The following is a 24,300-nucleotide window of genomic DNA, read 5'->3' on the forward strand; positions in this document are numbered from 1 at the left end:
AAACCCTACCAAAGACATTGATGCACTTTTGCGGAAAAAAGAAATTAACGTACGTGGAATGGTGAATACTACCACATCGTATGTAAATTATGATCTCCCGTTGGCAATTATAGACATTTCGAATGTACATATATACATAAATATACACATGTATTTATAGTTAAACTTGTTTAGTTTAACTAAAGGGCCTGATGGAAATCGAAAGCAAAGTAATAATTTCGTTAAATGATAATGGCAATGCTTGTCGTGTTTGCCTTGGGACGGATCAGAATAACCAATATATATTCGATGCCAAACGAAATGATACAGATAGAAATTTGATAGACCTGTCTGAAAAACTTCGTTTGTGCTGTGGTGTAGAGGTCAGTTTAATTTCATAGCTTTTTTTCATTCTTGATTTTTCGTTCCTAATACTTACTAATGTAACATGCATCAGTCAGATATTGGAAAATGATGGTTTACCTTCCGCTATTTGTACAAAATGCATATTAAAAGTTAACGATGCTCACGAATTAAGAAAACAATGTCAGCAATCCGATGTTCAATTAAGAGAGTTATATGGAAAAGTAGGGAAACTGTATAACGCCAATTTGCATAAGGCTACAAAAGTAAGTATTTAAACATATCACAAGTATGTACAGGGTAGGATTTTGACATTATCTTTTCCTTTGCCAGGACCAGTGTTGCCAGACTGATTATTCGTTTACCTCTAACTTTATCAAAGCGGAAACTAACGCACAGTCCGCAATGGGTTACGATCCTATTCCAACTGCAATTTGTAACTCAGATATTAGAGACACAAGTTGTGAAACTATTTATGAGTCTAAATCTGAGACGGAAGCGGAATGTAATGTTATTTTAAGTAGACAGAATGCTCATGTTAAATGCAAACAAGCAGAATGTGAAAGGAATGTTGCAGGAAGGGAAGCTTATCGAACGAGAAGAGTGACAATGTTTAAAAGAGTGACATCGATAGAAAATTTAAAAAATCACAAAGAAAGGCAAAGGAAGTACATAAAAAAGAATACAAATGTTAAACGGAATGATGATTTAGTAGATATTAAAAAGACCAATTCTCAAAGTCCGTACAATTGTCCGAAATGTACTAGATGTTATTCCAGCAAGAGATCTTTGGACAGACATGTAATAACTCATAGCGAGAGGAAATTCACATGTGAAAAATGTGACAAACATTTTTTTCAACTTGATAAATTGGTGCAACACAATAAATTACACATAGTCAAAGAAAAGGCTAAACCAGTATTATGTAAAATATGTAATAGAAATTTTAGAAAAACTGACACCATGGTAAGGCATTTAAATGTTCATAAGAGAATCAATCCTAAAGAGGTTCTCTCTATACTAAAGGAAATTAGAGATAAAAGAAAATTAGAAAATATACTTGAACCTGAAGTAAGCATTGCCGAAATTGTAAATAATAATGATAAAGAGGAAACAGAAGAAGTATTTGCACCTAGCAAAAGCACTAGTTCAAATGTACTGGTAAATAAGATATTAAAGGTTAAAGACGAAGAGTTTAATTCTACTTTATCATCTTTGGATATTAGTACTGAAAATGTTAATTCTGTTGATCACGAAACACTTTACCAATGTAAATATTGTACTGCTCATTGTGCAAATGAGAAGTTACTTCAAAAACACTTACAGATTCATGTTAAAAAGAAATTTGTTTGCAACGTGTGTAATATGAAATTTTTCCGTCAGGACAGATTAAATAGCCACAAAAGTCGATATGGGCACGACGAGGATGCAGCAGCGTTAGAAATGCAGAAACCATTCGACGACAGAGCGGTGATTAAGCTGATAAATACTTGGATCAGAGAAGAGCTCGATTCGGACAATGAAGAAAAGGGGTTTCCTTGTAAAGTTTGTGGAAAATCGTACGACACAAAAAAGTCTTTATCGAAACATCAATCGAATGCGCACAGTACAGAAAGAAATTGTACGACTTGCGGCAAAATATGTATTTGCGATGAGAAAGAGAAAGACCAGCAGAAATCAGGCGAAAGATTGAAGTCATACCGGTGTAGCGAGTGTAATAAATCCTTTGAGAAGGAAGTGAAGTTGCAAAAACATACAAGGATACATGAACGCGCTAGGGAGCAACAGGACGTGAATTTTAAACGATTTTTATGTCATATATGCAGTAAGACTTTTAGGCAGAATACAGGTCTTATGTTTCATATGAGAACGCACACTGGATACAAGCCTCATGTATGTAAATATTGCGGAAGGGGATTCACGTCTAATTCCAATTGTATCAATCACGAAAGGACTCACACCGGCGATAGACCATTCGTTTGTCATTTCTGTAGCGCAGCTTTTGCCAAGTCGTGTACTCTTAAAGCACACATTACGACGCACACCGGAGAAGCAAATTATCATTGTAAAACTTGCGGTAAATCGTTCAGAAGATTGAAGTACTTGAAGGAGCACAAGTTCACGCATACGGGTGAAAAGCCATACGCTTGTAAGATATGCGGCACGGCGTACAGTCATTCCGGTAGTTTATTTGTCCACGAGAAGAAGTGTAAAGCGCAGTACAACAGCTATCAGCCTAACACGACGCAAAATACGCAAAATACCTATTGTGATTCTGAGACATCATCGCCAAATGCAACCCCTATCATCACGGTTTTACCACAGGTGCATTTAACTAATGCTAACGCGATTCATTCACAAAGTAACAAAACTTACATTGATAATATTCCGAGATTAAACTCTCAGACTATTACTAATATGAATACGGTTCATACGTCGGATTTACATGTCCATCCGAATTCAGATATTTCTGATGTTTCTTTAGCTGTAAAGAGCTTTGCGCTTATCGGGCAAATGTTTCAATCGTAAATGGAAACGTGAATGATTGAATTGCAAATCGACATATTTCTGTGATAAATTTTTATTTTACACGCGCATAAATATATTTCCATTATTAATTAAAATGAAATGTATTTCTCATTGACGAAAAAGAAGAAATAAATAAGTCTGCAAATGTTTCTTCGTTGTACTTTTAAGAAGCATTTTACCTATTTGTTATATATATTTTACATATTGTAAATATCTTACATATTGTAAAATATCTAAAATATGCGAATGCGTGCGTTTAAATAAAAAAAGAAATGGTCACCTTCATTCTATATAGCTTCTTATTAGGCACAGATACGCATGAATACGACCCTTGGTTGTAAAGTAATCTTAACGTATATGTAATTGTCGACTCGCCTTCAATATGGTGAATCCATGTAACGTAGCATCTTTTTTGTATGAAATTCACAAAGTACGATGAAGTGTTACGAAGATGGTGAAATGTGTCGTTTTTTAAAAATGATATGTGATATCGTTGGCTTTTGATTTATACAAATTGTGCTCAAACCATCCGGCTATCTTTTCTTTAACTATCTATATGCTGCAAGTTATGTTAATAGTAGTTCTTGAAATTGATTTAGTAATACCGCAGAATGCAGTGAACGTTCGATAGATTAAACGATATTTACGAGATAAATTTATATTAAACCATTTCTATTTAATCGACTCATCAATGCGTAACGTTTTAATCTAACAACGAGATTACAACCACCCACTGAATTGTTGGATAAAGATGTTATTCATGCGGTGAAAATTTGTACGTTGCACGTGAAAAACTATGTGGCCAGAAATAGTGGAATACTTAAAAGATGCGTCTTTAGTAGCAAAAATACAGAATTATTTTGGTGTTGAGATACATTACACGCAAGATTCGATAGAACATTGCAAGAATAATTTATCTACAGAGGCGCGCGCTAGTAGTCCCCGAAATCTTGAGCACATTTCGAATAGCTGCCAGTTAAAATTTAAGGAATCGAAGGAAAATGGTTTTATTACGACGGGAAAAAGATCTGTTGACGCGACGAAAACGAATACACGTAACACAAGTGACAAACAAAACCAGTCGTCGATCGTTAATAATTCGAATTATACTATAACTAACTACTTTTGGTATTATCTGTTCTTATTTGGAACAAACTTAGGGGATGAAATATTTTATTCTACATTTATACCTTTTTGGTTTTGGAATATCGATGGTGCTGTAGGCAGAAGAGTTGTTTTAGTATGGGCTATTGTTATGACAATAGGTACGTTATCGTGTTTTAAAAATTTTGAGTTTCAAGTATCGTAACTACATACATTATCGGAATGTTTGTACAGGTCAGATATTAAAAGATGTTATACGCTGGGCAAGACCGTCGTGTCCACCAGCAGTTCGATTACAATCAAAGTGGTCAGAGGAATACGGAATGCCATCTACTCATGCCATGATTGGTATTTCAATTCCATTCAGTGTAGTATTATTTACAATGAATAGATATATTTATCCTGTTTCTATTGGCTGGACAATTGCTATTCTGTGGTAAGTGATGTGTGTTATTCTTCGACAATAGGCTGATTCAAAATTAACAAAAGATTTTAACTGTCGTTATTTATTTAAAAGGTGCGTACTTGTGTGTATGAGCAGACTCTATTTGGGTATGCACACAATATTGGATATTCTGGCAGGTATAATATTAGCTGTTGCATTAATGATTCCGTTAATACCATTGGTAGATAATACGGATTATTATATCCTTTCGAATATTTGGGCTGTAGCAATTTTGATTGCCATTAGTATAGTTGTTATAATATATTATCCATGTAGTAAAAAATGGACACCAACCAGGTAATAAACAAATCAACTTTGCATTTTATGTACGTACAAAAGGGACAATTATGTATAACTAGTGGTTTTCTTTTTATTGTAGAGGTGACACAACTATGGTCGTGTCTGTTACCACTGGAGTTCATTTGGGAGCATGGCTTAATTACAATACAGGAGCTATGTTAGCTCCTACAATATCACCACCATATCACATTATATGGCCATCTTATTCAATGTTCGGCTGCATGATACTTAGAACGATACTTGGATTTAGTTGTATCCTTGTTATAAGATCTGGTTGTAAATCTCTTAGTTATAGAATAATGTGTGCCATACTGAATATTAATTCTAAGGATCTTATGAAAAGTAAAAATTATTTGGAAGATAAGAATAAGGTTCTTGTTGATCTAGTCCACAAATATGTGACTTGTTTTATGATAGGTATAAATACAGTGTATTTCTTACCAAATATATTTTCCATGATTGGAATACAACGGCCGACATTTTACACGGAAATATAGAGTACCATTTTTAATTGTGAAAATGGCGCACTTCTTAACTTTATGAATTTTCTTTAGTACAGTGTGTTAGAATATTGAATTATTGTTGTTGTATAAAATCATTCCAACTCCAGGGTTTGTGATATTGTTTTTATATACATAAATTACTGCTATACATTTCTGTTGCAATGTATTGGTCAGGAGTTCGCTACTACTTTATGTACCGAAAAGCATAAATTTTGCATTGTACTTGTTGACTAAATTTCCATTGTATTCATTAAAATTCTACTTTTATGGATAAAAGAACTAGATTGCAATAGTGTGGATAATAAATTTTATACTTTAGCTTTTATTTCCAATATAAATAAGTGTTACAATGTGTTTTTTGTTAAAAGAAAATAATTAATTGAATTTAATTGTTTGAATATTATCTGAAATGCTTTCCACAGGCATATCTAATCTTAATATCTGTAAAAATACGAACAAAATATGTTGTAAGGTAATATAGTTTATAATAAAATATTTTCTCCTTCTATCCATTTCTTACCTTGAGATATTTGTCTAGGAAACATTTTGAATCTACTACTTTTATTATATATGGAGTTGATAAATCATATGTGAGATTGGATCTATCAACAGTAATTAAAATGCGATCTTCATCAAGAAAAACTTCCACCTCTTTACTAGTAATCTGTATCAAATAAGAGCATATAAAATTATATGCTATTATTAATTGAAAATAAGGCATTGCTTAATTTACCCCTTTAGGCATTTTAAATAAACCAATTAAGTGTGTAGGTGCTCCTTCTAAAGGTTGTTTCAATAATACATAGCTCTCTGAAGAAATATTTTCCCCTTGATTGATTTTATCTTTTTTTTCACAGCTAGTTGTGGTGGAAGATTGGATTTCTTCAATTAATGGTTTTTTAACTTGTACACGAGTTCTTGGTTTGCGATTTTCAATTTTATGTTGTTGTAATTTTCCCATTACCTGAACAATATGCAATTAAATAGTTAGTTTAATCTGATTGCTGTTTAGTTATAAAACAAACATACTTTCCGATTTTTTAAAATCACATAATCCGCTGTATTGAGAGTCTTATTAAACTTATTGGATACTCCATCCATTATCACTGATATTGTGAATAACAAAAAACTTTTGTTTTTCTGGCATTTTTCAAAATATGCTGCATTGATTGCAATGTCACATGTGAAAGTAAGAGATCCACCTATAATGTTGTACATATTAAGTTACGAGATTCATCTGATCACCATTTGATTTATTTATATTTCTTTTTGTAAAGTTCAGATACTTTTATCAGGTTCAAGTCTTTCACTCCCGATACTCATAGGTATTACGAAGTCAGAATTTTCTTCCTCTAAAATAGCAAAAAGTTTTTCTTCAGATATATCATCAGGTGGGGGTATTTTATCCGATGTACATATATTTAAAAACACCTTTTCCCTGGTATCAGTTTTTGCCTTTATACATATACCTAGAATATTTTTTCTCATGTTACAAGTTATACCACTCGATAAAAGTAGCTTGTTTTAAAAACGAACTTAAATTACCAGGTGCAGGTTGAACGATAATGGAAGGTATTGAATCGGACTGTTTTGTCAAGTTATCATCCTTTTGCATATTTTCCTAGGAAAATAAATTTTATTAATACTAATTTTAGCATGGAATTATTGCCTTATTATTTTTACTTACAGGTAATATTAAATTCCTTGTTAAGATTGTATCATCAACATCCAAAAACATTCGATTACTCATGATGATAAAATTTTTATTTATTTAAAATTGTAACACGTGAGACCACTATTTAGCAATCTGAAATATTTTCATATAATTTCTGTTTCGTTTCGACCGTACTTTTTCTGTAACTTTTTCCGTAACATAAACATAAGACAATGATGACGCATGAGGTCACATGTTCGTGCCCATAACCACAGTATATGTAGCGACAGGTGGATAAGGACACGCAGTCCGTTTGGTAAAGTAAATTAATCTTCGTAATTACTAGTTTTTTCACAGACCAGTTGATTATTAATGCTTCCTTAATTTAGGTTATTGAAGATAGTATTAAGTTATAGTTTAGATAACCCTTGAAAATGGCGAAACATGTAAATATATACGATGGATTAAGCATTAGGTAAATGGATTATAAATCGTTCTCACAATAATGGAATCATCGAGTGTTTAAGAACAAAGACTTTATTTATATACTTGTTTTAGTGACTTAACTTTACAAGATGGTCTTGTACTTGAAATAGACAATGATTACCAAACGATGGAGGATGAAGACTTTGCTTATTCCACAGACGTATTATTAAGTAATGAAGAAGCATTGAATCTTCTAAATATGGATGATTTTCAAGATGATAACGACGACGATTATAATAATGGTCCTGCTACGATCTGCGCTATTAGCTTTGCTGCACTAAAAACTAAAATGACTGATGTCTCTGTGGATGGGAAAGTAAGTTGTAGTTTATACACATTGTTAGTGTATCGTTTATTCTTTTGTAGTAAAATTTTCTTATGCTTAATGATACAGGTCATGAAATTAATAAAACAGCAAGGTGTTGGAGATGTTGTGCCATATAATGCACAGGTTACTATCAACTATGTAGGACATTTGGAATATAGAGACGAACCGTTTGATTCTAGTTTTGTTCGTGGAGGTGCAGAAATTTTCTTCCTTAATTGTGGCATGCTAATATCTGGCATAGAGATTGCTATAAGGACAATGCGCAAACATGAAATAGCTGTATTTATTATACATCCTGATTTGGCATATGGAAAGTATGGTTGCGCTCCTCGTATTCCTCCAAACGAAGAAACGTTATTCATTATACATTTGGTTGATTATATGGATAATTCCATTGAAGCTTTTGAAAACTTGTCTTTGGAAGAGAAAAAAAAATTTGAAAATGTTATCAAGAAGGTGAAAGCTAAATTTAATATTGCCAAGGATTATTTTAATAAACAAAAAATTAGGCAGGCTATCAGAGAGTAAGCTATGTTTCTTTTTTTTAAGAAAATACACTTGTATCAATGTTACGATTACTACTGTATGCATTACTAGTTATTCAAAAGGACTTCAATGGTTGGAGGAAGCTGAATTACAAAATGAAGAAGAGGAAAATGAAGCGAACAATTTACTTTCAAAGGGTTACAATAATCTTGCAGTTTGTTTCAATAAAGAAAATATGGTGCGTCGTGCTTGCAGCGCATGTAACCGAGTACCTATACCTACAGCTAAAACTCATTTTAAGTATGTCATTTGTGAATAAATTTTTAAAAAATTTGTGCCAACGTGCATTTTTAATTGTTTTCTAGTTTTGGACGAGCATTATGGAAAATGGGAGAATATTCTAAAGCAATGGAAAAATTGCAGCTTGCTCGAAAATTGGAACCCAGAAATGAAGAAATTATTAAAGAAATTAGAATTGTGAGGCAGTAGTAACAAAGAATATGCATTATTTTTAAACATATTCTAACTTATTTACTTTTTTCTTTTTCAGGTTAATGAGAAGCAACGGCATTATTTAGAAGTGGAGAAGAAATTGTGGAGAGGTTGTATAAAATTTGGAGAAAACAAGAAACCAAATACTTCTGATTTCGAAGAAGTCGTTCGTAATATGTGTGAAACTTTCTCCAAAGACGATCAGGTATTAAGACTACCACTTCCTGATTCCTTGACACCAGAGGAGGATAAATGTATACGTGCGCAAGCCGCTGCTTTTGGCCTTATGGTTACCACTCATCAAAGATACGGTCGTGAGATAACATACATTAACAAATCTACTTATTAGAATACATACAATAGCTCCTTATAGGTTTAAAATAGTACTTTTATATTTTTATAAATAATATTGCATATTCATCAAAACGTCTTTCAACATAGAACCTTTAGATAATTTTCATATATACTTTTATTAGCGACATATAAAGAATATTTTACATTTATAGTTTATCATAGCGAGACAAGATAAAAGAGCTATCAAATAGAAGGGTACAAAGATTCTGTTCGTGAGAAAGTAGTGGATCTATGGTGTATATAAATATTGGCAAAGAGTATATAGATTGTAGAGTCACTTAAAGGTTTGCATTAGTTGTAGACGAGTCTTCTGAAAGAGGTTTCTCGATTTCATTCCCAAATCGAATTCTATACTTTCGTCGTACGAGATTCCACTCGACGACATTGTCGATTCTAATTGAATCTTTGAAAGATAATTGACTTTCCAATGGGCTCGATCGAAGTAGCGGGAAATTAATGGCGTCACGTTGCTGGGACAATATTCCGTTGTCCTGTATGATAAAAAGAAAATTGACATTTCTTTTATTTACTAATCAGTTTTTTACATACCTGAATGAATGGGTGTCCTGTGAACAAGCGGGTTACCCCAGTCTTATGTTTGCGTTTTTTACACGCCTTTCCAATATATGGCATCCAGGAAGTAACAAGATTCAATGGTGAGGGTGCAGTTCGCGTCCTTAAAAAGGACAGGTGTTCCGATTTTTGTTATACTTATAGTGGAGCGTTTCGTTTGGGCTCTAATCCGTGAAGATTAAGTAACTAACTGTAAATTCAGTTTTCTAGTAATTTTACTTACTTTTGCATTTTACGAATAAGTCTGCTGAGTCCATACTTCCACTCAATATCGCTTTGTGACTGAATATTTTGGTACGTGTCGCTCATCATCGCGATCAGCAGATTGATCAGTACAATAACGCTAACCAACATGTACATAGAGAATGACACCTGTCAGAAGATGAGAGGATTGATCATCGATCGATGAGTTACAAGTCACAATTTTCTGTTTCATGAATTATCCATCTCTTAAAATGTTACACAAAGAATTAACGTACACCGATACCCTTTAATGCACGGCCTCTACTAAGCGGATGCATGACTAATACTAATCGTGAATATTGACCTGACCTTAAAGAAATATATCGTCCAACTCGGTTGCAGTTTTCGTTTTAACGATACCGTGAAGTCGTCCGTGTCCTTCTGGCCGAATATAGCGAAGAAAAGATTTTCCGTAATATCAATGGGATTTACTTTCACTGAAAGAATGTAATCAAGTGTCTAGAATAGTAAAATATGCTCTCGAGGAAACGCAAGGATCGTCCTTTGATCGTATCGTGCCTTCGCGGTTTACCATGATTCATTTTGCATAAATTTCTAACTCGATCGTTGCGTTCCAATCGTCCTACTTATATATAACTGCCATTGATTGAAAGAAAGGGATATATACAGCATGAAATGCAGAACATGCGATGATGGAAATGAAACAGAAGGGCAGGGGTGGGAATAATAAGGAATCTCCCGTTAGTTCAGGAGAGGAGCATGATTTTAAACGTTTCGAATGATATCGATTTCAAGACGTCATGATATCTCGTGCGAGTGATCCTGATCGATGAAGATGGCGTGTCATGATCGATTAGAGAAGTTAATCGAACGGCAGACGGTCGATGCACCGATCTCGCGATACGATTCGATCTCACGAATACGCGTTCGATATTTTTTGCAAGCGTCGTGATTGTACGGGCAGCAAGCATGCACGCGTGCATCGAGTAACGATATTTAATTGTCACAGTGGTACTGGTTCATCTAGTTTGTTGATTTCTGGTGTAACACTCAAGAACGAAAACAGCACTGGTGATTGTACGCACAATGACTAACCAGCGAAGGTACGGTTCAGTTTCCACGCATTGTTGCTACTCTTGCTATAAAACAGCAATGGTAAACGTAGCGTCTATGCGAGAGGAGGTAAATAGGTCCGCGAATAATAGCAGGATCACAATACGATTCGATCTATTTGGACATTTATTTCGATAAGAATTATTGTGCGACACGGGTGCACACTGTACATCTCTATATTGGGTAAACAAGGATAACATCGTCCGATAATGCCTATTTGTTAATTAATGTATCGATCGTAAAAAAAATGGTGATCGATTTAAGAGATAGAGGTAGGCACAGTTTTATGTCCGACAGGAATGCCGGGCAACGAGCTTTCCAAAGAACCCGTTAGGGGGTCGTGTTCCGTGGACTCTTTCTCGTGCTCTTCGGCGTGCTTCTCGATCTTTTCACCGTATAGATCGGTATACTTTCGTCTGACCGCTTCCCAATCGACAACGTTATCGATCCTGATTGCGTTACTGAACGACAGTTGACTGCCGAGAGGGCTCAGATGGACGATCGACAGGGCGACGCTGTCCTTGTGGGCCACCTGGCTCTTTTTCACTTTTGACAACCATTTCGCGCCCATTCTAGAGTGCGCTGAGAGCGCGTCGTTTCTTTGCAATTCCATCAAACGGACGAGGGATGGGCGTTGCTTGTTCGCGGCGCGTTTCTTGCACAATTTGTACAAATACTCCATCCAGGTGGTAAGAAGATTCAATGGCGATGGCGCTGTGCTTGTCCTGCGCATCGATAAACGGTCACTGATCAATTAGAGTGTTTGCGAATCGTTTGAGCGAACGAACTGAGAGGAGTGCGTCGTACGAACGTGCCCCGTTTAAATCGCCCGGGGACGCGACGTTCGTCATCGCATCGATAATCGGATATTGGTTTTCTATCTCGATTCTCGAAAGGGGTTCGACGGTTACGCGAGGGGAAACCATGGGATGTTTTAGCTGTGAGCTACGATTTTTTTTTTTTGAAATCCTTACCTGTGCATGTTCCTAACCAGCTTACTCAATCCGTACTTCCACTCGATGTCGGACTGAGCTTGTATCCTCTGGTAAGTGTCGCTCATCATGGCAATTAGTAGATTAATCAGCACGACCACCGAGACCAGCATATAAATGCCGAAGGTCAGCTTGAAGAGGACTGTGGTCCAGTCGGGCTGCATTGTTTCGACCTTGAATTGTTCGTGGGTCGTCTGACCGAAGATGGCGAAGAACAATAACTCAACGGCCAGTACGGGACTCATCCTGACTGGAAATACGTGGGAACGATACGTCGTGTGAAAACTCTTTGTACCCTCGAGCAGTATCATTGTTCTTCAATCTGTCTTTATGTATATACTCGTATATGTTTAGATTTTTTTATATACACACGTATATACATGTATGTATGTTTTTGCGTGTGAGTACGTGCGTGTGTTTCTGTTTTACCCCGAGGTTCTCGAGGCATGTACGGCTATCGCTACGGCTAAAATCTATTAAAACGTAGGATGACACGTTATTCTAGGATTTCAGATTGAAGGAGTGCGTGCTGCCACGAGCAACCACTGAGAATTCCTGTCATGGAGGGAAGGGCCACAGGGAGGCTGTATATAGTGCAGAGTCCAAAAGATTTTGGGGATAGTCATGCTGGTTCGAAACTTTTATGGACGCACGATAGAACCGTTGAACTTCTCTCTATTTCGTGTTCGCGGCACTCTACTTACGTAAATTCCGAAACGACAGAGCAGGCTCGATTATATCTCGCGAAAACGTGGCCGATCTTCGTGGGACACTACGAAAATCCCAGAACGAGATGTTACCTAAAATGTTTCGATGCGGCATTGGCGCAACATGAGTTCAGTCCACACAGTCGTCATGCGTTCGGTAAATTTGTCAAGTTCGCGAATCGTTCGTGGAATCGAACGTTCCGTGTTACTTCCGAGGCGAAGGAAGCCCGGCTTCCTCTAGATTGGTGGCGTTGAACTTGCCGGTACCGTGGACGAGTTCGAAGCGGTCGGTCCGTTCTCGACTTCATTCTCGTTGTCTTCGTTCTTCTCATCTTTGTTCGCTTCTTTTTCAGGTTCGTTCCCAGCCAGGGCCAAGTATTTCTTACGGATCGAGTCCCAGTCAACCACGCTCTCGATTCTCGTGGCGCTATTGAACGACAATTGGCTTCCAAGAGGACTCAAATGCACCACGGACAGGGTGACGCTGTCTTTCGGCCTGACTTGGCCTTTCTTCACTTTCGCCAGCCATTTAGCGCCCATCTTCGATCTAGGAGAGAGACGACTAGCACGCTGAAGTCCCATCATGTGGACCAACGACGGACGCTTTCGTTTCGCGGCGTGTTGCTTGCACACCTTGATGAAGTACACGATCCAAGTAGTAAGCAAGTTAAGAGGCGACGGGGCGGTGGTTGTTCTGCAACACGGAATCGCGTGTCCAGCCTATCCCGTAGATTATTTTTTCACGAGGAAGATTAACACGTGGCGACCGAGGCACGCGTCGCGGAACCGATTCAATGCGGAAAACAGGCAACGAATGGTAGGCTAGCGAAGTGGTGGACGTTTCATTTTTTTTCGTCTCTTCTTTAGCGCAGAAAACAGAAATTAGATGGATATTTAAATTCTACCCGTGGGGCAGAGACATCGATTCGTCTCATTAACGGTACACGGGTTTCGCCGGGGCTTACCTGTGCATATTTCGGATCAGTTTACTGAGACCGTATTTCCACTCAATGTCCGATTGCGCCTGTATCCTCTGGTAGGTGTCGCTCATCATGGCGATCAGTAGATTAATTAATACGACTACCGAGACCAACATGTACACGCCAAAGGTCAACTTGAACAGGACCGACGTCCACTGCGGCTGATCAGTCTCGACCTTCAGCTCGCCGTGGGTCGTTTGGCCAAAGACGGCGAAGAACAGATACTCGAAGGCGAGTACAGGATTCATCTTTACTGGAATTCGAGGCACACACGTTTCTTGATTGACCTTTATATTTTTTTTGCGTTTTTTTTTAGATTTGCGCTTTCTCTCGTGACTGCTGCTTCGTGCCGTTAGCCTGGCTACTTGGTGGACTCGCTATGTATGGATGCGGGTGTGGTATATATAATATATATATCACATAACGTACATTAGAACGAACGAACGATCGAACGAACGATGAATGTACGAACATGCTCATGCTAATACAGACTGGCCATGCTTGCGAATAACGTTGTATGCATGCCGGACGTTCCACGTGAGCTTCGAGCCACGTCGTGTAAACTTTTCTGTGTCGTTTTAACTTTTGAGAGTTTTGGTACTTGTTATTGCCTGTCTATTCCGTTCGTTTTCTTTTTTTTCTTTTGCGTTAAGCCGCGCAAATCCGCGACAGCAAACTCGCGGGATGCATCGGAGGATCTACTAAAGCCAAGTGTGTTTTTTATCGATCATCCGAATTGCGCGCCCTTTCCACGTGTTTCTTCTCTCTACTCGTATTCCCCCGAACGCACGGTGGTTCACAATCGATTCGTTTGTTTTGGACGATGAGATGCAGCATGCAGACGACCAGCGTTTCTTTCGTTTTTTCTCCCTCTCTCGCTTCCTTTCGCTCTCTCTCTCACTCTCGCGTTCTCTAACTCTCCGTTCTCTCCTCACCGAGCATTCCAGATGGATCTCTTGCCGCGCTACGAGCACGAACACAGTACAGTAGAAATAGAACTATTTACCGTGCGCATGCAAGGACAAGATCGGACGCTTCGCTGCTTCCTGAGATCGTGAGGAAATACACGCAAAGCGACCGCGACTTCGTACGAAGAGGAATAGGTTTCCTTTAGAAAAAATTGGGAACGTTTGAGGGACGACTTCGGAAGGGCAGGAGCGGGTTTCGCAACTCGAGGACAAATTTTCGACGGTCAGAGATAGAGATCATGAGAAAGATAAAAAAAACATTTGGAGAGGGATGCAAACGTCGGGCGGTGCTCACATCGGGATCGGATATCCCAATGCTTGACCCAGCTCAGCGCTTCTTCAGGCTCATAGTTCGACCTGGCCGATTAGTGACACACAATACACGCATTGCTCAAGACTCGAACAGCACGGGGAAGACAACATTGCTCTTGTACGTTTCATAGAAATGCAGAACGATGCACAACAGAGGCTGTGGAGAAACGCGCGCTCGATTGGCGCCTCCGTGAGATAAGAAAGAAGCCGGGCGGTGGTTCGCCAACCCGCTCGGTGGGACGATCAGATCTCGAGATCGTGATCCGAGAACGAGATCAAGCCGTGGACACCGAGTGCAGCTGCGATTCGGACTCGCGAGCCGGGTAGACGGGATTTGGGGAGTCTCTTTTGTCCGTCTCTTTTCTTTCCTGCAAGCAGGTTTCGGGAGAATTTGTCGTCGAAGAGAAGGTAGTTTTGCTACAAAAATATGGTTCTACAAATTTTCAGGTTGCGCGTACGAATAACAAATGTTACGTGGTGACTTGTTATTGTTATTCAGAACCTAAAAATTTGCAAAACGATACATTTGCTTCACGAATAACTAAGGTTAAGTATAATTAAGTATTTGGATTGAAATACGGATAGTTTTGGTACAGGTGAAACAGAAATGGTTTGGGTATGCAGGTGGTGAAAAGGCCGTCCACGCGCTGGAGGATTCTCGTCACAAGCCCGAACCACAGCGCGGGTTATACAGCGTAGTGAGAAACACTTCTCGCGACACGTTGCAAATATTTATGTTAATTGGAGTCAGGCAGCAGTCCCAGCAGGCAACACACATCGGGCAAACGCACAATGCAGACGATACGACACCAAGAAGAATCGTGTCCTGCATTCCGTTGTGCACGTGTTATTGCCATTCATTTCGCGTTCCGTTTTTGTTATTTTTTCTTTTTTTTTTTGTTGCGATTCCCATAGAATGTTTTCAATCGACTTTTTTTTTTTTTAAACTTACTATCTCGGGAGCTATCGTCACAACACTCATTCTTTTTCTTGTAGCGGCCGTAGCGACGAGGAGGCGCCGTCGATGGCGTCTCCATCATCCATTCCGTAACATTGGCCAACAAATCTATCATTGCAATTGATCCGATTATGCGTTTGTCTCGAGATAACGAGGCGTTCTATGATATATTCGGGACAACGATAAGATCTTAGTCTCACTGTCTTCGACATTACTAAATCATCGGAGACCAGTTTGGAGGGTGGGGGGGGGGGGTGGCACGATGGTATCGAAACAATATTGATTTTACAGTTGTTATATAAATCGCTTACGTTCGAAGCTCGTTTGGGTATTAAAATGTGTCGCGAAGAACAAGGAGTACGATCATCAATCCGCTACCTTGCGGTTCAAATAACTCGAGCGATTTTGAACGTTAGGTGCGAGCTTCTCAAAAAAAGGAGAAGCGTCGAGTACGCGCGTTCTTATTCGTGTACTCGCGTATCGCATGTTCGCGGTCCCATCGACCGCGCCGCCAGCTAGTTTTCTTTTCTTTTGCAGGTTGGCTGCGATCGTATATTAATCCGAGGGATAAGATAGGGGGTAAAAGTCAGGAGGCTATTTCTTTGTCCCTTTCTCTCTCTCTCTCTATATATATAAATATGCTAAAATCTAAATAGAGAAAAAAAGGAAAAGATCACACGGCTAATCACGTGCGTCGAACTTACCGTCGTGGAAGAGTTCCTTCTTCCTCTTGTCCTCGTGTGGCTGCTGGTTTTTAAAGGCCTGGTTCAGCGCGACGAAGTGCATCGAGAAACCGAAGACAAAGATAGCCAGCACGGCGAGGAATCTCGCGAGGTCCTTCATCAGGTTACCGATGATGATGGCCCACGGTCCGAACAGATGATGGAACGAGAGGAAGTCGAGGATCTGCACGCACGCCAGCAAGAAACTCAGAGCGAACAGCTGATTCCTGAGGTAGAGCAGAGTTGGCCAGTATTGTCGTTGAACGATCACGAAGCCCATCAGGTGGAACGCGACCCCGCAGATGCCGAAGAGAAGCACGGCCAGCTTGATCCAGCCAAGTCCGCTCTTGTCGCTGGGGTTGGTCAACTCGAAGAGCAGCAATCCGGACAGCATCACCAGCAGGCACCACTCGTACCAATACGGCAATAAGCTTGGCCTTACCACCGGATATATAGGAATTATACCGACCAGTAAAAGGAAGACCATCAGATATATGTGAGAGGTGAGATACGACATGAACTTTATGATGGGTACGTTGTTGTACTTGTGTCCAAGCGGCAACGCGAACACCACCCAGACCGGCGGACAGATGAGGAACGCGATGAACAAAAGGATCGTCCTGAACGCGTTCCAGTTGAGGCTGCCCTGCCACAGTTCCTGAAGGTAACGCTGCACCACCGTGTGGGCGATCACCTCTTTCTGCTCGTTCTCGATCAGAACGTCCAAGAACTCCACGTTCCGACGATCCATCGATGTAAGGATCCTCCCGGCCGAGTCCGCGCCCGCGGCCAGGGCCAACAGTTCCGTGGCCATCGCCTCGCATTGTTTGCCGGCCGCGATCAAGTCTTTCGCCCTCTCTTTCTCCTTCTCAGACAGTTTCATGTAGATATTGGAGAGTTTAGCAGCCGTGTCCACCGGCGCCGGCGATACCAGCACGAACTCCTCGATCGGTTTGTTGTTGTTGTTCTTACTGCAGACCATCATGTTGTACACGAACTGAAAGACCAACGAGCGTGAATCGATCGGATGCACCGGGAACAAAACCCCCGAATGGTTTTAAAGGGCACGAGGGGGGTGGTAACGGGTGTAAAAGAGAAAAGTTGCGCGATCGCGTGCCAGTTATCTAACGTTGGCACTCGCCTCAATTTATTGGTTCGGGTGGAACGATGATCGTTGGGTCGCGTTAGAAAGTTTTCGAGTTTCGTACTGCACCAAAATTGCCTACGTGCTGTACGATGCTCGAGTTTCGGGTTTTAAGGTTTACTCTTAAGTAAAGGGACTGGGGTAGGGGGAGAGGAAGGGGGAACGAGAAAAAGAAGACCGCAACGGTCCTCGCTTACCCTCTTATCCTCCATCAAAGCGTAGGTATCGTGCTCCTTCTCCATGAGATACTTGAGCACGTCGTTGTGGCCCTCCGAGGCGGCGAACCAAATCGGCGCGCTCCCGAGATTGGTCTCGCTCTTCGGAGAGGCCCCGCTTTCCACCAGCAATTTAACAACATCAAGATAACCGGCGCGAGCGGCGCAATGCAGCGGCGTCCAACCGTTTTTATCGGTCGCGTTTATTTCTGCCCCCTGACCAAGCAGAACCTCCACCATCTGGTAGTGGCCGTGCGTCGCGGCGATGTGCAGACCGGTTTTACCATACCGATCCGAGCTGTGCAACAATTCGGCCGATCTGCTCAGCAGAAGGCCCACCACCGTGATATGCCCACCGAAACAGGCCAAATGGAGGGGATTGAAACCGTTTTCTGTTGTTGCTGCCTCCACCTTTAGATAGGCATCTCTATCTTTAGCTTATCATCGTTTAAAGAACCCTCGAGTGGCCCGTGCAGGATCAATGATTGCGATCAGGTTGCTCGCTGGATCGTGCGCGCGCGTGATCGACGTTTATACGTCGAAGAATATTGATCGTGCGCGGACCGTATCGTATCGATTCCCTTGATTTCTATACCTGCACACCAGCCGAGTTCAGGAGTAACCGTACGACGTTTTCGTTCCCAGAGTAAGCGGCCAGATGCAGCGGCGTCATTCCGGACTCGCTTCCCAATTCTCCTACCAGAGAGCCGCCCGTTGGAGGATCGGACTTTACCGTACCAGGCACGTGGGTGAGCAGCTCTCGCACCGTATCTAGGAACATGACGAGAATACGTAAAATTCGCGTGGTAGCCAAGAGGTCGAGCATCAGAGGACAATAATCGAGAATGCTGTTCTAACGTGGAGAACCGTTGGACCGCTTACCAGCTTGACCGAAGTAAGCTGCGACGTGAAGAGCAGTAACGCCCAGCTTCTTGCTGGATATACGAAGAGACTGAGAGGTTCTCATCACCTCTAACACCTGACCGTGTCCGTGTTGCGCGGCTAAATGAACCGCGGTGAATCCTGCTCGATTTTCATCCGCGCACGAAGCGCCCGCTCTGACCAACGCTTTCACCACCTCCGCGTGTCCACCTTCAGCCGCCAGCTGAAGCGGTGTCGCCTCGGTTAACTTGTTCCTCGCGGAGATTACACCTTGCCGGTCGAATTTCATCAGCTCCTCGATCACCCGCACGCTACCTTGCATCGCCGCTATGTGGGCACAGGTATTCCCGTCTTTGGTGCAGGCCATCACCAAACTGGTATGCCTCTGGAGGAACAGCTGGGCCACTTCCGCGTAGTTGTTCATCGCTGCCGCGTGAATCGGTTTCTGACCCTGGTCGTCGGTCGCGTCTATGCTCGCCCCGAGTTCTAGTAGAAGCTTGCACACCTCCAATTGGCCGGCTCCCGCCGCCAAGTGAAGCGGAGTCTGTTTTCTCAGCGTAAGAACGTCTATCGCAGCCCCGTGGTCCTGCACGAGAAACTTGACGAGATGCGAGTAGCCGTTCATCGCTGCCAGGTGCAACGCGGTTCTACCGACTCTGGACTTGGAATTTATGAACGCTTTGTTCGCCAGCAACGCGTCGCATACTTGAAGGTAGCCGTGTTCGGCGGCCAGATGAAGCGCGGATCTCCCCTCCAGATCGAACACGTCCACCCTCGCGTGATTCGCCAGCAGCGTGGTGACCAGCTCCATGTGACCGCGGTGAGCAGCGATCAGCAGCGGTGTCCAACCGACCGCGCTTTGACGATTCAACGCTTTCTGTACTTCCGTGGCCGACATGCCGCTAATCATCTCTGATAGGACCTCATTGTTTCCAGCTAGGGCGCAGTAATGGAACGCGGTTTCTTGGGCCTGCTTTGTCTGCAACGACTCATCCGCCCCGCCGTCCAAGAGGGCTCGAATAACCGCTCGGTCGTCGCCCGGTGTACCAACTTCCGACGGCTCGATCTGCGCTGCATAATGCAGAGCGCTTGCTCCCTCGTTTGTCAAACTGTTGACGTACGCGGTCGCCGTTTCCGGACCTTTCTTCGTTTTCACGAACTCGATCAGGTGTCTCACCACGTCGGCCTTGCACCCTCTGCAGGCCAAGTGCAGCGGTGTTTCCCCGTTCTGCGGGAAAGCGTGTCATTGCGGAATAGGAAGGTGCGAGACGCGGAAGAAATGACATGCTCGTTCAATTTATGAGTGATCGTATTTGTTATTGAAAATCGGATACCTCATAGCACTCTTATAAAAAGCTACGATTACTCGAAGTATTCAAATTTGCATTTGGAATAGATTTTTCACTTACGTCACTGTTGCAGCAAACGAGCGACGCGACTTCGGGTCATGATTTTCTCATCCGTCGAGAAGAAACTCGACAAAATATAGAAAAATAAGGATGAATCGAACCTTCGATTTGTACATGGGGTCCCCACCGTCCTCCAGTAGAAGCAATAACGTCGCCAAGTTCCCGTGTCTCGCCGCTACGTGCACAGGCGTCTGACCGTCGTCAGTGGTCAAATTTGGTCCTGCACCGGATTTCAATAGCATCAGCGCGCATCTGTCACCGTCAGGCACCCTGGCTGCTATGTGAAGAGGTGTTTCCCGAAGCTTTCCACCCCGCACGTGAACTTCCGCCCCGTACCCCAACAGGGTTTCCACCACCGCGGGTTTTGCGTTCTCCACGGCTATATGCAACGCCGTGTAATTGTCATTCGTTGTAGCATCCACCTGTACCGCAATCAATGCCAATCATAACCAATCACCGTCCATCTTTCAGACTTAACATTCTTGCCCCGGAATGTCGAGGACTGTGGCTAATCCGTAGCACTACGACATGAAACTGATAAAACTTGACGCACGCAGAGGCACGTGCATCATATCAAAGGATATGAAACATGTAAGATTAAGCTTAATCGCGTGCTAATCCTAATCTGCGTGCCAACCAGAAGTCGATACGAAACATGAGATATTATTTCCTTTTACCTTTTCACCTCGTTGCAGGAGTGTGCTTATGATACCAACGTGGCCGTACTTGGCCGCCGTATGAATCGACCTGGCGCCACGCTTGTTCGGCATATGCAAGTAGACACCCTTTTTAAAGAGCATCGTCGCGCACTCCGAGTGACCGTTCAACGAGGCGATATGCATCAGCGTCGACCCGTCCTTGGTCCTCTCGAATATGCTCGCCTTGAACTTATCAGCTAGCAATTCGATAATGGAAGCGTGCCCGTTCTCCGCCGCCAGATGCATGGGGGTGCGATCCTGATGATCCGTGATGGAAGCAGACGCTCTGACACCGTAGAAGTACTTGACGAGGGTCTCGTCACCCTCCGCGCTCGCTATGTGCAACGCAGTTTGTCCATCTCCCTGAAAGACGGCATTCGTATTTGGGGATATTCGTGAAATGTCTCCTTAAGTTCTGGCATTGAAATCGCGTAACTCTCCCGTACGTTTTGCATGTCCACAACCGCACCGTAGTCCACCAATATTCTGACCATGTCGATGTCCCGTCTCCTAGCCGCCAGATGAAGTGCCGAGTCCCCTGTGGGGGTTGTGGCGCGTAGTTGGTCCGGTGCTTGTTGAGCCAGCAACTCCCTGCACATCGATTGATTCCCAGCCTCCACCGCCAACAGCAAAGGTATCTTTCCCTTCTGCAACGCGTCCCCACGATGCGACAACATTTTCTTTTAATAACTCCCCGGTGGATACGGTGAATCGAATTCGCTACGACATCGCCGGGAGCATTTCGAATCGATTCCCGCGGCAAGGTAAAAAAGAAAGGAAACGAATCCGTCGTACGATTTCCATAAATAGCCCCATTCGTATGTAGACGTAAATATCGATGTTGGCTAAAGGAGTTTTTCTAGGAATCGCTCGTAGTCTTGCTCGTTCACGAGACAAAGAACGAGGGAACATTAGGTGGTTGGTGGGCGTGCGGACAAAAAAGAAGGAGGAATAGATGGGAATGTACAGGAGGGTGGTAGGAGAAGAAGAAGAAGAAGAAGAAGAAGCGAGCTAACGGAGAAATATGACAGCTGTTCGGTACCAGGCGGCGATAGTCCTGGGCCATCGTTCGCGTCACGCGAGAGACGTGGACGAAAATCTTGGGTGCAATGCGCGATAGAGATCGCGTAAAAATCGACTATTTCATCGGACAAATTTTCGTGCCAAGCCCCTTCCCCTTGCCTCTGAAGTATAGAACCGTTTACGTTAGAAATTTTTCTTACACAAATAATCGCTGCTTACCCCGTCGACTATCATTCTGATGTCCCGCCCGGCGGCGCCAAGTAACGCTCGTAAAATAGAAGTCGCGGTACCCGTTTGTCTGGAGGCGACCAGGTGGACGGCGGTTTGTTGCCTAGGCTATACTCGAACAATGTAAATGATCAGAATTTAATTTGTGTTATAGATTGAACCAAACGGAGAGAATCATTCGTACCCCTCCAGTCGCATAAGGATCGACGCCCCGCTTCGACAGGAGCAACTTGACGACGTCCTCCCTCGAGTACATAGCTGCGATGTGAAGAACATTGTAATTGTCCTGCGAAACACCAGGATCAATGTCATTAATCGAACGGATCTATCGAACCTCGCTGAGTCTGTGGACAATGCGTACAATGTCAGGATATCCATTTCTTTGCCACGGTTGTTTTTCTTTGATCGAACGAAACAGCATCGGTTGGTCATCGTTGCGAGTATACGAGAACTCGCCACGTCGGATCGAATGGTTAGTACAGAAACCGGGTTATAAATCGCGTTTCGCCGCGCCCAGAATGAAACGAGCGGCTTATCATCGAACGATTTGAAAATTACGTCGAACCGACAATGCGTCGAGCGTGGTTGGGAAAGCCTCATTCCAGCTGTGAGCCATTAGTCGGAATAGGAATTAATTTAAGGGGCGCGTCCAGTTCATTTTTTCCGCGAAATTCTTGTAGATTCTCGTAGCTCGCGTAATCGCGGGTAATATCCACGGAACACGTCACAATTTACGAGCGAGCTTTTATTCCGCGAAAGGTTTTTAGGATTGGCCGAGGGATGTGGGCGTAGCCGGTGTAAGCGCGGCGGCCGCGAAGAAACGCGCCGATAGAATCTGTAAGTCGCTTAATCAGCCCCCAGAATCGAGCTACTTTTTCGCCCTACTGACTCGCCGGCCTACTTGCTCGCTCGCCTTCTCGCCTTCGCGTTGGTAAACCCCTTGGCCTTGGCCCTCCTTCACGCGATCTTACCCTCCTCCGCTCGACTTAACACGGATTACAAGGAGATCGTTAACTGTACACGTTCCGTGGTCTGCACTGGCTACGTCCACGCGGCCTGCACGAATATTACGTGCCGCTGCCACGCAACGCGACCACGAACTTATCCTAAAGCCAATATCACCACGATTAGGACCGCTAGCGACGCGGAAACGTTTATAACCGTCCGCGGAACGCAGTTGGATGCCGCGAGAAATCGAGCAGAGAAATTTTCATCAGTTCTAACAACGATCGCAATCCGGTGAAACAGCTCGAAGTTGTTCGCGCGAATTTACGCTAGAGTCTTGGTGGTATACTTGCGTTGTTTCTGGCTCCTACGTCTGCTCCCAGTTCGATCATACGATCCAGTAATCCTGCGCGATTGTCCTTCACGGCGTACATCAACGGCGTCATGCCTGATGCCTGGAAAATCGAAAGCGTTCATCGAGACGAGACTAATCGAGAGTCAGTCGACGTGGTTGGTTAATTACACTTCCTGCTGGACTAACCGGGTCCATGATACTGGCGAGAGGTAGGAGAGGGCCATCCTCCCCGACGCTCTGCGCCGCCTTCTCCAGAGATTTGAGCAGCTGGTCCACCGGTGCCCATTCTCCACGCGCGGCAAGCCCGAGGAGCTTTTGCGCGGCTTCCCTGCTGGTGGCCCCTGCCGATCCAGGCTTGCTTCCAGGCTGCGTTCCATCTGTGCTCGCTCCACCGCCGGTGCTTCCTGTCGAGGCTGATCCTCCGGCCTCATCCTTCCCTGTAACGGGGCTCTCTTCTTTGCTGGAGGGATTCTTCTTTTCGTCCTTCCCACCCGTTGTCCTCTTGCTGTTACTGCTCATGGTACTTCGTACGTGGACCTCTCATCGTAGACCACCGACATGCTTCGCGAGCTAGCGTCAGTGCTACGACTTTTAACGTTCGCCACTTGGAAATACGCGTCACGATCGCGACCCCGTCATCAGTCTTTTGTTTCCTCTTTCGTATACTTAAATTCTTCCGAATGCTTTCAGGCAATCGACGGCGAAGTGAAACGGCGAACGAAGAGAATTCGTCGGGTTGGAGATGGAACACCCCGCGGGTTGATCGAGCGCGTGCTCGCGCCGCGTTTATCCTGGCGATTCTGAAGAGGTTACGTAGCGGAGTCCCGTGAAAAGGGTTGCCTTCCCTCG

General features: G+C 42.9%; 7 protein-coding genes across 10 annotated transcripts; 3 read left to right on the plus strand and 4 right to left on the minus strand.

Moving 5' to 3' along the window:
- The first annotated feature begins 43 nt into the window (after window positions 1-43).
- LOC143433215 (uncharacterized) lies at window positions 44-3,021 on the plus strand. Of its 2 annotated transcripts, none has more exons than XM_076910444.1 (3): window positions 44-362; window positions 441-608; window positions 676-3,021. In XM_076910444.1, the coding sequence occupies exons 1-3, from the start codon at window positions 192-194 to the stop codon at window positions 2,869-2,871; spliced, it is 2,535 nt and encodes an 844-aa protein (XP_076766559.1). In that variant the 5' UTR covers window positions 44-191; the 3' UTR covers window positions 2,872-3,021. The 2 variants fall into 2 exon arrangements, with proteins under 2 accessions (XP_076766559.1, XP_076766560.1); XM_076910445.1 differs by having other exon boundaries at window positions 262-362; window positions 437-608.
- Window positions 3,022-3,612: 591 nt separating this feature from the next.
- On the plus strand, window positions 3,613-5,553 carry LOC143433028 (sphingosine-1-phosphate phosphatase 2). Its single transcript, XM_076910130.1, has 4 exons — window positions 3,613-4,136; window positions 4,210-4,411; window positions 4,493-4,717; window positions 4,800-5,553. The coding sequence occupies exons 1-4, from the start codon at window positions 3,668-3,670 to the stop codon at window positions 5,215-5,217; spliced, it is 1,314 nt and encodes a 437-aa protein (XP_076766245.1). The 5' UTR covers window positions 3,613-3,667; the 3' UTR covers window positions 5,218-5,553.
- On the minus strand, window positions 5,526-7,078 carry Pih1d1 (PIH1 domain containing 1). Its single transcript, XM_076910135.1, has 7 exons — window positions 6,911-7,078; window positions 6,769-6,844; window positions 6,510-6,692; window positions 6,253-6,425; window positions 5,957-6,187; window positions 5,744-5,887; window positions 5,526-5,664 (listed from the first exon to the last, which is right to left on the minus strand). The coding sequence occupies exons 1-7, from the start codon at window positions 6,971-6,973 to the stop codon at window positions 5,599-5,601; spliced, it is 936 nt and encodes a 311-aa protein (XP_076766250.1). The 5' UTR covers window positions 6,974-7,078; the 3' UTR covers window positions 5,526-5,598.
- Window positions 7,079-7,296: 218 nt separating this feature from the next.
- Window positions 7,297-9,018, plus strand: Shu (inactive peptidyl-prolyl cis-trans isomerase shutdown). The gene is made up of 6 exons (XM_076910128.1): window positions 7,297-7,352; window positions 7,436-7,679; window positions 7,758-8,215; window positions 8,289-8,477; window positions 8,543-8,654; window positions 8,728-9,018. The coding sequence occupies exons 1-6, from the start codon at window positions 7,312-7,314 to the stop codon at window positions 9,016-9,018; spliced, it is 1,335 nt and encodes a 444-aa protein (XP_076766243.1). The 5' UTR covers window positions 7,297-7,311.
- Window positions 8,346-10,940, minus strand: LOC143433040 (transient receptor potential-gamma protein). The gene is made up of 5 exons (XM_076910145.1): window positions 10,922-10,940; window positions 10,149-10,276; window positions 9,820-9,968; window positions 9,573-9,699; window positions 8,346-9,514 (listed from the first exon to the last, which is right to left on the minus strand). Exons 1-5 carry the CDS (start codon window positions 10,923-10,925, stop codon window positions 9,302-9,304), a joined length of 621 nt encoding a protein of 206 aa, XP_076766260.1. The 5' UTR covers window positions 10,926-10,940; the 3' UTR covers window positions 8,346-9,301.
- An 89-nt stretch (window positions 10,941-11,029) lies between these two features.
- Window positions 11,030-12,231, minus strand: LOC143433035 (uncharacterized). Its single transcript, XM_076910138.1, has 2 exons — window positions 11,888-12,231; window positions 11,030-11,638 (listed from the first exon to the last, which is right to left on the minus strand). The coding sequence occupies exons 1-2, from the start codon at window positions 12,214-12,216 to the stop codon at window positions 11,173-11,175; spliced, it is 795 nt and encodes a 264-aa protein (XP_076766253.1). The 5' UTR covers window positions 12,217-12,231; the 3' UTR covers window positions 11,030-11,172.
- Window positions 12,232-12,838: 607 nt separating this feature from the next.
- Nompc (no mechanoreceptor potential C) lies at window positions 12,839-24,092 on the minus strand. 3 transcript variants are annotated; one of them, XM_076910055.1, is made up of 14 exons: window positions 23,638-24,092; window positions 23,450-23,551; window positions 22,336-22,437; window positions 22,143-22,259; window positions 21,347-21,547; window positions 20,880-21,263; window positions 20,304-20,624; window positions 18,794-20,021; window positions 18,507-18,682; window positions 17,894-18,322; window positions 16,535-17,549; window positions 15,825-15,938; window positions 13,578-13,845; window positions 12,839-13,306 (listed from the first exon to the last, which is right to left on the minus strand). In XM_076910055.1, the coding sequence occupies exons 1-14, from the start codon at window positions 23,968-23,970 to the stop codon at window positions 12,850-12,852; spliced, it is 5,247 nt and encodes a 1,748-aa protein (XP_076766170.1). In that variant the 5' UTR covers window positions 23,971-24,092; the 3' UTR covers window positions 12,839-12,849. The 3 variants fall into 3 exon arrangements, with proteins under 3 accessions (XP_076766170.1, XP_076766171.1, XP_076766172.1); XM_076910056.1 differs by lacking the exon at window positions 15,825-15,938; XM_076910057.1 differs by lacking the exons at window positions 13,578-13,845; window positions 15,825-15,938 and having other exon boundaries at window positions 13,064-13,306.
- Window positions 24,093-24,300: the final 208 nt, after the last annotated feature.

Source organism: Xylocopa sonorina, chromosome 2 (assembly GCF_050948175.1).
Source record: "Xylocopa sonorina isolate GNS202 chromosome 2, iyXylSono1_principal, whole genome shotgun sequence".
Classification (NCBI taxonomy): Eukaryota; Metazoa; Arthropoda; class Insecta; order Hymenoptera; family Apidae; genus Xylocopa; species Xylocopa sonorina.